The sequence below is a fragment of the Lepidochelys kempii genome, chromosome 10 (assembly GCF_965140265.1).
Source record: "Lepidochelys kempii isolate rLepKem1 chromosome 10, rLepKem1.hap2, whole genome shotgun sequence".
Lineage (NCBI taxonomy): Eukaryota > Metazoa > Chordata > Testudines > Cheloniidae > Lepidochelys > Lepidochelys kempii.
The window spans coordinates 5,898,786-5,914,108 of record NC_133265.1 but is presented as its reverse complement, the minus strand read 5'-3'; the positions used below and the strand labels follow the sequence as shown (position 1 = coordinate 5,914,108).

The 15,323-nt window shown below is 47.0% G+C and overlaps 1 protein-coding gene across 1 annotated transcript; it reads right to left on the bottom strand.

The window, feature by feature from the left end:
* Positions 1–2,139: 2,139 nt before the first annotated feature.
* SSTR5 (somatostatin receptor 5) lies at positions 2,140–13,777 on the bottom strand. The gene is made up of 2 exons (XM_073361373.1): positions 13,632–13,777; positions 2,140–4,116 (listed from the first exon to the last, which is right to left on the bottom strand). The coding sequence occupies exon 2, from the start codon at positions 4,054–4,056 to the stop codon at positions 2,944–2,946; it is 1,113 nt and encodes a 370-aa protein (XP_073217474.1). The 5' UTR covers positions 4,057–4,116; positions 13,632–13,777; the 3' UTR covers positions 2,140–2,943.
* Positions 13,778–15,323: the final 1,546 nt, after the last annotated feature.

The following is a 15,323-nucleotide window of genomic DNA, read 5'->3' as shown; positions in this document are numbered from 1 at the left end:
CTGCTGCCTGGTGGGTCCCTGGCTGCTCTGATGGGCTGGGGCTGCGTCCTGCTGCTCGGGCTGCTCCGAGCCGCTCTCCCCGTGAGTGCCCACCCCCCCTGCCTGCACGCAGCCACCCCCGCACCCCCTGCCTGCACCAGCCCCTGTCTCCAGCCACCCCCGCACCCCCTGCCCGTAGCCAGCCCCTGCCGCACCCCCTGCCCTGCCCGCAGCCAGCCCCTGTCTCCAGCCACCCCCGCACTCCCTGTCTGCAGCCAGCCCGTTTCCAGCCAGCCCCTGCCGGACGCACCCCCTGCCTGCAGCCACCCCTGCACCCCCTGTCTCCAGCCAGCCCCATACCCCTGCCCTGCCCGCAGCCAGCCCCTGCCTGCAGCCAGTTCCTGCCGCACCCCCTGCCCTGCCCGCAGCCAGCCCCTGCCTCCAGCCACCTCTGCACTCCCTGTCTGGAGCCAGCCCCTGTTTCCAGCCAGCCCCTGCTGCACGCACCCGCTGCCTGCAGCCAGCCCCTGTCTCCAGCCACCCCTGCATCCCCTGCCCACAGCCAGCCCCTGCCGCACCCCCTGCCCTGCCCGCAGCCAGCCCCTGACTCCAGCCAGCCCCTGCCGCACCCCCTGCCCTGCCCACAGCCAGCCCCTCTCTCCAACCACCTCTGCACTCCCTGCCCTGCCCGCAGCCAGCCCCTGCCGCACACACCCCCTGCCCTGCCCTGCCCACAGCCAGTCCCTGTCTCCAGCCACCAGCCCCTGCCGCATCCCCTGCCTGCAGCCAGCCCCTGGCTCCAGCCACCCCCGCACCTCCTGCCCCGCCCGCAGCCAGCCCCTGCTGCACCCCCTGCCCTGCCCGCAAGCCAGCCCCTGTCTCCAGCCACCCCCGCACCCACTGCCCCGCCCACAGCCAGCCCCTGCTGCACCCCCTGCCCTGCCCTCAGCCAGCCCCTGTCTCCAGCCACCCCCGCAACCCCTGCCCGCACCAACCCCTGCCGCACCCCCTGCCCTACCCGTACCAGACCCTGCTGCACCCCCTGCCCTCAGCCAGCCCTGCACCCCCCTGCCCTGCCTGCAGCCAGCTCTGACCTCCATTCAGCCCCTGCCCTGCCTCCAGCCAGGCCCACACCCTCTGGTCTCCAGCCAACCCCACACCCTCTGGTCTCCAGCGAGCTCCGCACCCCCTGCCTCCAGCTAGCCCTGCCCCACGCCCCTCTCTGCAGCTGGCCCCACGTCCACTGGTGCCCTGCAGTTCCCAGGGCAGTAACCCTGCACACCTGCTTCAATGAGGGGGGCAGGGAGCAGCTAGGACCCACACATGTGCACGCCCTAGGGTGACCAGAGAGCAAGTGTAAAAAATCAGGATGGGGGTGGGGGGTAATAGGAACCTATATAAGAAAAAGACCCCAAAATTGGGACTGTCCCTATAAAATCAGGACATCTGGTCCCCCTAGCACACCCCCAGGGAGCGGCGGGGACTCACACATGTGAAACGGAGCTCGTTTCTAGTTCAGGCCCATCTTTTTAAAAAAGAACTTTCGTCAGGGTTAACGTACATCCATATTTTCCCAGACAGGTCAGGTTTTTTGGTTCTTAAATCGCTGTCCGGGAGGAATTTTTAAAATTTAAAATTTAAAAATTCCTCCTGGGAAAATACGGACGTATGGTAACCCTGTTGGTACAAAAAATACATACTGGGGCACATCCCTTAAATCAGAACTTTTTATAGGGAACCAGTTGTTAAGATTTTGGCAACTCCTCACTGCATATCAGTATTCCTTTCTTGTTTTTGGCTGAGGAGCAAATTGGCCCACTGGATAGGGCACTGGGCTGGGACTCAGGACACTGAGGTGCCCTTCCTGGATCTATCACTGACCTCTCTTTTCCTGTCTGTCTTGTCTACTTCGATTGTAAGCTCATCAAGGCATAATGTCTCTCATTAGGTGTTAGTGGGCCCCTGATCTTGGCTGTAGCACGTAGGCCCTACTGTCATACAAATAATAAATAATAACAATAGTTGGCTCTCTGATAAGTTAAGCATCAAGGACAAAGCTGTATCAGTTTCAGCATGAGGTGACTTAGAATGGTAGGAAAAGATACCAGCCTGCTAGCCAAGAGGGAATTCAACTTGTTTTAATTTCTGAAAATACGATTTAAATTCAGATCCACACTTACATTCAGAGCCAATAAATAGACACAAAACAGCTTTTCAGGACTTCACAATCACTGTCATTTACATAGTAATAAAGTGACGGCATTACATTTCATAAGCAGTTTGGTTTAGAATGTTATACGGCACTATGAATGAATTTTCCATTTCACATTCATTTAATAATTCTTTTTCAAGGTATTTTTATTTCTGGGGTTTTTTTCAAGGGATTTGAGACACTTCTGGGCACTGCGTTTGGAGTCTCTTATGTGGATTAATTACAGTAAAACAATGCAAATGGTTAAGCAGCACCTCAAAACTATGGCATACGCATGCTTCCAAGATCAGTAAATTAGTGCTGTGAGCTGTTCCTTTGAAAACTTCCACTTAAGAAATAGTGCTTTTTCCTTTTTTAATATAAAACATTCACTTAACAAACTTTTGAGAATACTTTGGGGCAAATGAACCAATACACTCTCTGCTTTTTGCTGACCAAAAAGCAAATAGGATGGTTAAAACAAGGTCACAGCTGCTTTGCATCATCAGAATGGCACAGAGCAGCCAGAATGTACTGGTAAATTTGTCCCCAGCATATAGAAAGAGAAAGTGATAACACGTCTGATTGCTTTAGCTACAGTGCCTTGGGCATTCCACAGAATCCAGTATAGTCCATAATTCTTTCATGGGGGAGGGGGAATCTATGTACATTTGTTTGAGCTTGTGGGTCTCAGGATTTCAGTTTCATTTCTGATTTTGATCCCCCCAGTTTTTCAGCTCTGCAGTTTATTTACAGTTTTTCAAGCCAGGACCTTACACCTTACTTGTTTGCATATGTCCATTGAATTCCATGTTTCTCTGGGTTAGCATTGCTTCTTGCAAGCGGCTGCTGTTCTCCTGTCTGTGCTTGGTTGGATCTCCGTCTTCAACACCATTCCCCTTCCGGAGACATAAAACTTTCTGAAAACTCTGCTTGAAGTTGTCAGAGAGAAATCCATAAAGTATGGGATTGGCACAGCTGTTTGCATAGGACAGAACCACCACAAAGAAGTAAACACCAAGTAACCCAGGTTCTTCTGGCAAGGTGGATATCAAATTAACAATGTTCAGTATATAAAATGGGAGCCAGCAAAACACAAAGACAACCACAATGATGACCACCATCCTGGTCACTTTCCTCTCTGACCGTCTGCGCCTTGTAGACCCAACTCGGACCCCAGAAGACTTGACCTTAATCACGATCAGCAAGTAGCAGAGGCAGATCACCATCAGGGGTCCAAAAAATCCTAAAACCGACGTGTAAATGATGAAGGCTGCTGACCATATGTTTACTGGCTCTGGCCAGTTCATGTTGCAGGTGTGAAGGTGTTCCTGAACATCTGAAAATATAATGACTGGAAGAACCACCAAGAATGAGAAAGTCCAGACTGTTGTACTGATCAGTTTGGCCACCCTTGGACGCCGCCATTTGGTGGACTTGATGGGATGAACTACTGCAAGGTAGCGATCCATACTCATGACAGTCAAGCAAAAGATACTGGTGAATTGATTAATGCCGTCTACGGTCATAACGAGCCGACACCAAAAGGCGCCAAAGGGCCAGTAAGAGATGGCGTTCTGAGTAGCCAGGAACGGCAAGCCAAGCATGAAGAGTACATCGGCTACTGCTAAATTCAAGATGTAAATGTTGGTGACTGTTTTCATCTTGGCATAACGCAAAACCACATAAATGACCAAGGTGTTCCCACTGAGTCCGATTGCACATACAAGGAGATATATGATAGAGATAAGAACTGTGTGAACGTCTTTGGACACAGGCAGTCCTGGCATAGTCCTATTCCCCGTCATGTTCATCAGTGAGGAAGAATTTACATCTTGGGCACTGACCTCCATGCCAAAAGCACTGGAAAAATATAAAGGATCCATTTTTTCTTTCCCAATTTTTGTTAAGGCTGAGATAGATTAAGATTCACAACCATCTTGTTCCTGAAATAAGAAAAGGAAAGAAGAAAGAGAAGAAAAAAAGAATTTTGAAAAGCCATGCATTTGATGGGCAACATCCAGAACTGGATTTTACGTTAAGCATCTGTTGTAGGCATTGCTCAGTGTACCATAAATGTAATTACAAGTATAATCAACAATCGTTTTTGTATCAAGCAGGTGTTGCATTGGTATACAACATCCCCAATAAATAATAATATAAGAATCTATTATTCTTTTCTATGATTAATCACCAAGCTGGAACAGACCAATAGCTCATCACAATAGGGGCACATAAGTCTCGGTTTCATCCTCAGGAGCTGTTTGGAAAGGAATACGCCTGAAAAGCAGAGATGGAACTTTCAAATACAGATGCAGATTTTGAACACTCCAGAGTTCAGGGGCATTTGGATCCAGAGTTCTAGGTCAAGCCCATCACTACTCTAAAGCTTTGAAACCAAAAAGTGAGTTTTATGTATTGTTTTTTGCCCATCATTGTTTATAACATTGTGCTGGCATGTGGGTAGCAAGAGCAATCTTTTCCCAAGAAAGCATTGCCAGTCATGAATGTTAATTTCTGCGCACTGTCTCATGCCACTTCGAAGACAATGTGTCATTTGAATGATTCTATAACCCATCTGCCTTATGCCTCACCTCTTTCCGGGACCCAAAAAGAAGGTGAAATTCTCTGCTTTCCAGTGTGGAAAAACCACCTGAGCTCCTACTGAAAGAGATTAGCCATTAATTTAGGGCCAGATTTTCAAAGGGTTTTTAGCAACCAAAGTGTCACAATAGAACCTGCTGGGCTGAGGCCTTTTGAAAATCTGGGCTCAGCTATAGCTGCTGATTGGTTTAAAATCTACCCATCATTTGCTATATTCTGGTCCGTAATGGCTATGCATTAATCCATTGTGAGTAGCAACAGGCTTGAACCGAAATTCCAAATCTAAATGCCTAAGGGGAGAAGGGTGTTTTTAAAATCCAGACCGTATTTGCAGCTGAAGCTCATTCCACTGAAATATTTCCCGGATCTGCCTGCTCACATACAAACAATCTGATCTGATAGATTCAGATGCCACTTACAGTCTGCCTGAACCACTTGAAAACCCACGGGAAACATCAGCACCTGTGTAGGTGGGGAAAAATAAAACCATCCATTACAGCAAACAAAGCCTGAGTAAAAATTCACTGATATCTATGACGGGAAGTCCTATGTTCTGGGACATTTAAGAATAGACAAAGCACTAGATGTAGCACTCATAAATGCAAAGAAAACTGCATTAGAAAGGAACAGATCAGCTCATTTCCAGCTCTAAATCCTAAGTCCATTAACTTTTCCCGTACGCTCTTTCTGCATGACCCCAACTTATGATTTGAGCTCTGTGTCAAGAAAACGCCTTTCGTGAGCCCTGACTTCAATGGGTGCCCTGACAGTCAGTAATAATAATTCCCAGCTCTTACAGAACATTTTATTTCAGTAGATCTCAAGCCACTTTACAAAGGAAGTCAGCATCATTATCAAACCTTTGCAGGCGGGGAAGGCATGGCCCAGAGGTGAAGCAACTTGCCCAAGGTCACCCAGTAGTTGAGCTAGGAGCAAAACGCAGGTCTCCTGTTTCTCAGCTCAGTGCACTATCTACTAGGCCACACACATTTGAGTAGGAGTTAAGGTTTATTAGCCAAGCTGAGTAGGGGGAACTTTTCCAAGCTTCTGCCTCCACTGTGGCTGACTCACACTGATGTTATTTATTACTGTATCTCTTGCATGAGCACTCTGTCTAGCTAGTTTATGGAGCCACCACTACATGCGTAATGAGGTGCAAAACAGACAGTGTAGAACTGCAGAAGAGTTTACATTCAGAACCTTGTGGTCAGCTCAGGAGATTACTTCTCTCTCTTTCATCCACTACATTCACAGTGGGCCATAGTGTAAGCGCCTCCAGCTCTCAGTAATAGTAGGAAATAGTTTGTTCTGGTTCTGAAATGTGCAGGTGCGGAGTCCATGTCTGAAGAAAACAGTCTGCTTTATCATTGGCAATTGGGGAAGATGTGCCAGCGAAGACAAAAAATGCACGAAGATTAGGACAGAAGACTGAAGGGGACTGCGGTTGAAGATCACAAGTACATGCTGTAGCTAGAGTATTCATCCCTGGATGTCTTCTAGTCAAGAGTGGTTGCTCTTTCTGGAAGATATGCTTTAGCCAAATACAAGTTACTGGGCTCCATAAAGGAGTAAATGGGTGAAATTTAAGGGCCTGTGATTTACAGAAGGTCAGATTAAATGATCTAATGGTCCCATCTGCCATTAAACTCTATGAAACTATAGCAAATATGGGAGAAAAGAAATTGGAGGGGAATTTGCAGGTTCTGTACCTGATGAACGGCCACACTACCTTGTGTTTTTGACAGTGCAGTGATGGCCCTGATAGAAGACCCTTGATAGATACAGTAGGCAAGTAACTTCTGAGATTGTATAGCTCACAGGCTAAAGAGGAGTGGGCTAGGTTAATATTTAGCTGAGGAGCCTCCAAATATATTTCAGAGTAACAGCCATGTTAGTCTGTATTCGCAAAAAGAAAAGGAGGACTTGTGGCACCTTAGAGACTAACCAATTTATTTGAGCATGAGCTTTCGTGAGCTACAGCGCTGTAGCTCACGAAAGCTTATGCTCAAATAAATTGGTTAGTCTCTAAGGTGCCACAAGTCCTCCTTTTCTTTTTCCAAATACATTACCACCCACGTTCTACAGAAAGTGGGGCTGGTGCTTCTGTGAATGGTACTCTTCCCTGCGGTGTGCCCATTCTGACCGTGTCCCAGCATTGTTGGGAAAGGAACTTGTGCTGCTGGAAGAAACGACTCTCAGTGGAGATGCAAAAACAAGGTCCTAATGACTTTTTTCTTTAGAGATTCCTCAACAGATTTTTATTTTATTCTATTTTGTAAAAGCAGGAGTTTTAGCCCTGGCACTCTTATTAGATTCTATCTGGTGCATTTTGTATTTTCGGTTCCATGGAAACCACATAGCTGTTGCTTACATGATAAAATGCTACTTCTAAACTCATCATGTTGCAATTTTTATCGCAAAAACTTTCACAAATTTCCATCAATTTGTGATACCCTGAGTACTGGCTAAATTCACAAGGAACTACCATTATCCCTACATTTGAGTTCTGGATGCCTTACTTGGGGAGAAATACAAAGACAGCTACCTCGGGGCTCAGCACGCCCAGTGGGGGAATGTGTGGGCAAAGTTTTAACTCTTAAGAACCCTCCTGTTTGTGTGCTGGCTCTGGCAGTCTTGAAAAAAATTGAACCTCTGCCTTTTGTACCAATGCCCCCTGAGGGGTGAAAGCCAGATGCACTAATTGGTAGTGAAACCCATGGGAATGACAGAGGACAAGGAAATTCACAAGACCTCAAGCAGGTAAGATGATATCTGAAGACATTCAAGCTCTGAGTTTCTCTCTGCTTTGTGATATCAAGGCAAGACCAGGGTTGAGAAAGGCTTGAGTTGATATGTCTGCACTTTGCCAGGAGCAGTTCTCCTCCCCTGGCTTGTTCTGATGTGACCAGCCTCCAAATTGCTCACTCTGAGAACTATCTGGGGAAGGAAGAAGCAGGCCACATCAGGAATGCAAGTTGGGGATGGGGAATATAGACATGCAGTCCAGAATGGCACCACACAGAGATGTGCTGGGTTGGCAGACAAGAGGAAATGGGCAGGGAACATGAGGTTATCGGGTTTTATGGGACAGGCATATCCCAGGGGAGCATGGGGTAGAGAACTGGGGAAGGATGTTTTCTTCTTTGGGGGAGAAAATAGGACATGGAGGGAAGCATAGCTCTTCAGTGCATATCTTTATACAGAAAGAAGAGTTTTGCTGTTGTAGACTCCGAAAGCTCCACTCTTTCCATCTGCTATTTCAGCATCTTCAATGAATCAATAATAATAATACTTAGCTCTTATACAGCACTTGACCCCCCATAGGTCTCAAAGCGCTTTAGACAGGCGATCGGTATCACTTCACCCTCGCCAGCAGCAGTTACTTCTCTGCTGTACTGTCACTTCCGTTTCACCACCCACCTTCAAGCTATGCTTTTTAAGGATTCAAGAAAGCTTGCCTTCAAGGGGTTCTCTCAGATCAGAGGCTGGTACAGCCCACATTTCAGATTTAGAGAAGTGCTTCCATTACTAAGAACCTACTACTGCTGCCAGCTAATGGAGTTACACCTGGAGCTCCACCATTAGACTCATGCGGTTTCAGTGCTGAAGATCTCAGTTTCAACCTCTGAGATGCTATATGTGGGGTTGTTATACATATCTGAGACCCATCCATTGCTGCCCTGAGGACCTGAGGATGAAAATGACTATAAGCAAAGGCAAAACTGTTTTTATTGCTTTTCATACTCCAAGCTGAGAGAAATATAGAAGGTAAATAAACAGCTTAAAGAGAAGAGCAGTAAATAGGATTTTAATATTTTTTTTTAAATGTTAATAAGCTAGGGCTCGATTCTCCAAACTTTACATGTCCAATTGTGTGCATGATTTGAATGTACAATTACCTTTATTGCATGCATGAAATCAGATAATTGTGCATGCAAATGGCCATTCAGACACACAAATGGCCATTTGCAAATTCAACGGTGCAGTTTGAATTTGCAGCGTTGGTAACTGCATTCATAAATTAGGCTTGCAATTCAGTGTACTTGCTCCAAATTGTGCTATATACAGTACCTCAGTTACAATAGCAAAGCTAAGGCTTATCAAGCCTAATACTTCAGGACATAAACTTGTCACCAACAGAGATCAGGAAGAAGTTGCATAAAAACCAGAATCTTTGTGGGTAAAGGTTTCATCGGCTCCTGCGGCTTACTTGCCAACTGGAATCAAAATCTTCTCTGTACAGCATCAAATTTACTCGGTGTGAAGAGAATTAAGATAACAGAAAGTTAGATTATGGCTTTTCAGTGAAGAATAAGCAGCAGGAGCAGATGAAATGCGAACCTGCCAGATAGATCCTATTTTAAAGCAAGTGATGGAATTTAGTCATAGAAAAACCAGCTGGGCAAATAGCCAGGACACATCAGTAGAATTGTACCTCAATTTTGACTGTTTCTCAAAGTTTCCCACAATGTGCCAGGGGAGCTACTGGTTTTGATGGGGAGAAAAATGGCTGCACTACTGCCTCCTAAGAGTGCTCCTGTTGTGAAGCAAGGATACTGCCCCCTCCCTCAAATACAAGAGAATGGGGAGGCAGGACAGCTGAGCTCACTGCTTCTCCACTGCAGAGAGGGAAATCCAGCTCTTCGTTTAACAGGTGAAGCAAGAGGAGGGGCTTGAAATGAAGGAGCGGACCCTCAGCCGGCGTAAACGGGTGAAGCTCTATTGAAGTCAAAGGAACTGTGCCAGTACACAGTACCTGAGGATCTGGCCTTAGGAGGAGTGTGTGTTGAGGTAGGCAGGGGCGTAAAACAATATAATAAATGTGTAACTCTGCTAGACACCAAAAACCAGGGTTTTAGCAGGGACACTGGTTCATTACAACTACCCTGCCGGGGAGAGGGCTTAGTAAACATCATCACGCTGAACAAGGGGGTAAGCCAGGCTGCCCGCATCCCCAAAGGAACCCCCCACCCCCCCAAAAAAGTGGCCCATCAATTAAGAGGAAAAACCTGTGGGCCACGACCTGCCCAAAATACTCACCGAGCTTTTAACATTTCAAGCCCAACATTGCTTGTTTTTAGCCGGCTGATTTGACAGCTGTATAACTATGTCTCTCGGGAATGTGAACACCCCCTGAGAGACGTAGATACCCTGATCTAACTCCCAGAGTAGCCAGTGCTAGGTCGAGAGCAGAATTCTTCCGTCGACCTAGCTACTGCCTCTTGGGAAGAAGATTACCTAGGGCAATGGGTGAACCCTTCTGTTGGTGTAGGTAGAGTCTACACTGTAGCATTTTCAGTGTAGGCAAGCCCTTAGCACTGCCGGCAACCTTCAAACTCTCTATGCATATCAATCTAACCCCCAGACTCCCACTGCATTTCAAGTGACCTCCCACTCTTACCCCTTCTGCTTAACAATCTATCCCACCTTGTATTTAACTCACAGACTCTGCTTCCTTCCCAGAGCTGAGGAGGAGCTCGAAAGCTTGCGCATTCTGCCAAAGTTGGTCCAGTAAAAGATGTTACCTCACCTACCTTGTCTCTCTCTTAATAAACCAAGTTGGGCAAAGATTTTGCAATAAAACCCTTTTTTTTTTAACTAAATGAAAATTTCCATTTTTGTGGAAATTTTTCAATTTTCAGTCGCAATTATTTTTAGCAAATTTTTCAATTTTTTAAAATTCAGCATTCACAGTTTTTGCTTCTCCTGCCCCCCCCCATGGAAAAGGGGATGGAAAAGTTGGAAGAAAATGAGAGAGAGTAATTTTTTCTCACTTTTTCAAACGTCCCTTTTTTCTCATTGGAAAAAACATTTTAAAAAACAAGAGAAATCTTTTTTCTCCTTGGCTGAAGTGAAACCAACATGTGCAAAACCTGTTGACAAAATTTTTAAAAAATGAAAAAAATTGTGAAAAATTTTAATGAAACAAAAATTGTTCCATTCTCCATTTTTCACAAAATAAAGCCTTTTCTTCTGCTTCTTCTTCTAAATAAATAAATAACATAGAGCTTTTTTCACCTGATTAGTTGATACCACAGATACTGACTGACTTTGAGGGCAAATATACGATGTGTTACCATTTTGGCTTTGGGTAATGTATCAAATTTTTAGCAATTATATTTTTCTGCTGACAATTTTAGTGTTATCACCCTCATGACCGGCCATTATGTATTTTATATACATATTAGAGCAGGGCAAATAATTCATTGTGATAAATTATCCCATGAACTGTGCCCTTTTCAGTTTATAAAATGTTCATAAATGTATATTTGCAATTTGCAAGTCTTTGTGGAATAATTCATACAAAATGTTTCAGACTTTGGCATGTTCATAAATTATCCCTTTTGACTAATGGTTCCTGGGGTGTGAGTGGCCACGTAAGTCACATGGCATTATTTCTGCTCCCTGACTGGTTGTCTAAAATGTTTTAAACAGAAGAATAGTGAATAGTGATTAATCAACAGTGAATACTTTTCTTCCTACACAAATACACTTGTTTATGTGAGAGTCATTCCAGCAGCCCTACTGTTTCTATGATTCAGTGATTCTATAATTCAGGTAAATGAAAGTGCTTTCATGCAACTATCCATGAAAAGGTGTTAAATGGTACAATCACAGAATGAGCAGTGATGGTTTGGCATTCACACATATACTTGTGGGCACGGTATTAATAATATGTCTCTAGATCTCACATGCAAAGAGTAAATATTTTCTGCCTGGATTGTAACCCTAACTAAGCAAAATTCTATGCAGTTGTTTCCCAATAAACACATGCAGTTCGTGCAGTCCCTGCCTATCTACTGGTGACTAGCATTTTACTCCACTTGTTCGGCTTCTGTTGCTATAACCTCTCCAGGTCATTGCTCATTACAAAGATCAAACAACGTGGAGCTTGTCTGCGATGACAAGATCTACATACACCGCTTCAACAACCACCTCTACAGCCAACTCTCCCCACCTCTAAGTGATCACTTTAAAGCATCCCTAAAAAAACTTTGGGCTGCCTTTAAAAACTAACCTCTATTAGGCAAGCACTCCATTTGTTGCTGCATGCAAGGTGACTGCTTAGGATTGCCTGGGTCACTGTATTATATATGCATTTATATGTACATGGGCATGAACACATATGCAATGTACGTGTGCAGATGGGCTCAGATTCCTTGAGTCGCTGCTGCATTTGAAAGCAACGTTTAGCCATCCGGAGCTATTTGCATGAACACGCACACCACACCTTGTCCCTTAGGAAAGATAAACTGTCTAACTATTTTAAGCAGGATTATTATTTTACTCTGAAACCTATTTTAAGCAGGTACATTCTCAGGTTTGACCAGTAGCTCTCGTGGGGACTCGGGGACTCTAGTTACATTGTCTGCTTGAACTTCCATGCCTTTCATATAAACGTCCCATTAAAACAACCAACACAGCCCCGGTCAAGGACCCCACAAAGAGACAGGTGCATAAATCCCCGTGGGGGGTGGGGGGAAAGGTCCTTTTCACCTGGCTTTGCAAACAATTCCTCCGTTATCTCCGATCTGCCCTAAGAAGGAAAGTTTTAAGGAAATGGGAGCTCCAGACTGTGCATGGGTAAAATATTTGCATTATTAATACAAACTTGATACCACTCTGGCCTCAGCCTCCTATTTACTTTACCCCCTCAGGCGAAGTGAGTTCAGATGCACTTTGCCACCCCCTCCCTGATCAGTTATTAAAGTCTTTTCTCTCACGAATAGGTTGCAAGACGCAGAGGGAAAGTCTGTGCAAATTTGGCCATCAATCGGCTGGGATTTCAAAGGAGCCTAAGGGTGTTAGATGCCCAGCTCAGAATGGAATAGGTGCCTAACAATTTTTGGAGACAAAGGCAGGATCCCTGAGGACAAGCTGGAGATGAAAAGGGACCGCAAAAGAAGAAAGATCTTTCCAGTGCCCCTTCCTTGTGCCCCCGTACTGGCCTGGCCATAGACACTGGTGAATGTCACAAACCCCAGCCCCATAAATCTCTCCACACGCCTCTCTTCCAGTCCCGGCTTCCTTTGGCACATGGAAAAAACCAAGGGGGCAGGGTTACCTGCGTGTCCGTGGATTCTTCTTTGCAAGAGCAAGGTAGGAAATAAACTGCCCCCGCTTCCCAGTTCCAAGGAGCCCAAGTAGATGTCACACGCGCCTGGGCTACAGCCCCGAGCCGACTCTTCTCCCCCGAAGCCAGCTAAAGGAGGATCAGATCCCCCCCCCCCCCCCCCCCGCCGCGCCCCACCCCTTTAGGGGCTTTAAAACGGGCGTGAAAGGCGAGCAGCTGGTTGCCGCGCTCGCCCAGCCCAGCCCCACGGCGATCCGTGCAGCCAGGGGGCAGGCCAGGGGGAGCAGCGACCTACCTGCCGCAGCGGCGGGGACGGACGCGGATAACACGCTGCCAGAAAAGAGAAGCGGTGCCAGGATCCGCTTGGGAAAGGTCCTGTGTAAACGGGGGATGGTTGCGAAGCCTGGGTCCCTCACAGGGGCTCGGAGGCTGGGAAACACCAGGGAGAGGGCTACTTAGCAAAAGGGGGGCGGGCAGGCGAGCGGGGGGGGGGTCCCAATTTCCACTTCCCCCAGCGACCAGCTGGAGTCTCCGGGGCTCCGGGTGGCGCGTTCAAAGGGAGGGAAGTTGCAGGTGCCGCCTGGCGCTCCAGCAGCTGGCTGCAAAGTTGTCCAAGCGCGCCCCGAAGAGCAGAGAGAGAAACTCCCCGTCTGGGATCTTCCAAGCCTGGCTCCTTCCCTGGTAAGGGGGGGGGGGGGTCACTCCAGGTCCTTTAGTGGCAGGGGTCCCCCGCCTATGGGGTGTGTGGGTGTGTGAAAGAATGGGTGAAGGGGAGACGCTTACCTGCGCTGCCTTTGCTCTGGATCCCTTTGCTTCCTTGTCTTTAACCCCCCACCCCGCCGCTTTTAAAGATCTGGGGGCCGGGGAGAGGGGTTGGTTTGGCTGGCGGCTGCTTCTGGGATCCCTATGGCAGGTGGGTGTCCTCTGGAGCTTCGCCGCCTGCTGCTTCAGAAATGCCTCCCTTTCTCTGGTTTCCTTCTGGGGCTTGCAGGCTGTTCAGGGTAAATGCCCCCCCCCCCCGCCTCTCTCAGAGCCCTCCACAGGGGGATCTCTCCTCCCCTCTCCAAGCCCTGCTCTTCCCAGCCCTCTGGGGAACTAGGCAAAGCTCAGCCTGCGGATGCAGAGAGAGCAGCAGCCTCTGGTCCTTTGCACCTACGCCCCAAGTCCGGTGGGTCACTCACTACGCAGGGATTTTAAGGGAGGCTTTTTAATAGATTCCCCCTCTCTCCTTCATGATGCTGTGTCTGTCTCCAGGAAATCGTTCTTTTACACACACACACACACACACACACACAATTCATCACCATGGCATCTGTCACAGCTTAATAGCCTTCAGCCAGTCACTTGGAGTGTATCTTTCTTTTCCTCCTGGATAAATGAGCAGATCATTCTGAAGACCTGGGTGGGAAAGGATCCATTAGCTCATCTGGGTCTATCTCCCTACCAGGTCAGGAATGTCCCGAAGGATTGACTGGTTGAGAGTCTTTCCACTGATTTCAGTGGGTTGTGGATCAGGCCCCTAAAACAGAACAGCTGAAAAATATTGGACTATAGGGCCATATTTTGCATTGATTTGCTCCCCTGTTGCCATCCCATTGACTTCCCTGGGGTTGCCCTAGGTATTAGGTGGCTGGAGTATTTGGCTCTCCTCTTTGAATGCAGCAAGGGAACAAATGAGACACATACGTCTTCTCTCCCATTTTTCCCCTGCACCCTTCTTCCCCACACTGGTGCAGCCCCTATGCCAGGAGTAGTCAATGATTTTTTGTCCAGGTCCAAAGTTCTTGGTCAAAGTATAATCAAGGATAGGCTCTAGAGAACATCATAATAAAACAACAATAATGCTTATAAGAAGTAAATAAAAAGATGTCATGGTCCATTCAAAAATGTCTGGGGGTCCAGATTTGGCCCAGGGTCTGCAGTCTACCCCGCCCTACACCATCCTTGCCCACTGAAATACCTAAATCAACCATCCGCTGCAGTCCCGCGCATTCACGTTGCTCGCACGGCCCTCTTCACACTGCCACTGCATGCTGCAGACATGACCTTGTGCCACGAGGAAGCTGAAAATGTTGACATGTATTAGCCTGTGTGTGACGGGGGAGAACACTGTGCTGTTATCCCTGTTCAGAGCTAGACTGGCCCCTCCAGGCACTCAGTTATTCATCGACATACACGGAATGGCCTTCTTCGTGACAACTTCTATGATCTTAATCCCCTGCCACGGCTTTTCAATTAGACAGCTGCCATTGAGGCAGATGTATAAATGCAAAACATAAAGGAGAAAAAGCCTGTTTTCAGCATGTCTCTTTCTAATGGAGTCTGCTGATGTATTTATGATCCTGTATCGCTAAATTAAACTAAGGCTCCAGCCCGCTCTGGCCATGACAATGGGGGCAATCATCTGATAACCATAGCGTTGGGTTGCTAACCAGAAAGGAAGCCGAGGTTTTGATTGCCCTCTTTGAAAACATC

Bases quoted from the DNA above. Each gene is read 5' to 3' on its own strand.
- SSTR5 (XM_073361373.1), bottom strand. From the start codon at position 4,056: ATGGATCCTTTATATTTTTCCAGTGCTTTTGGCATGGAGGTCAGTGCC.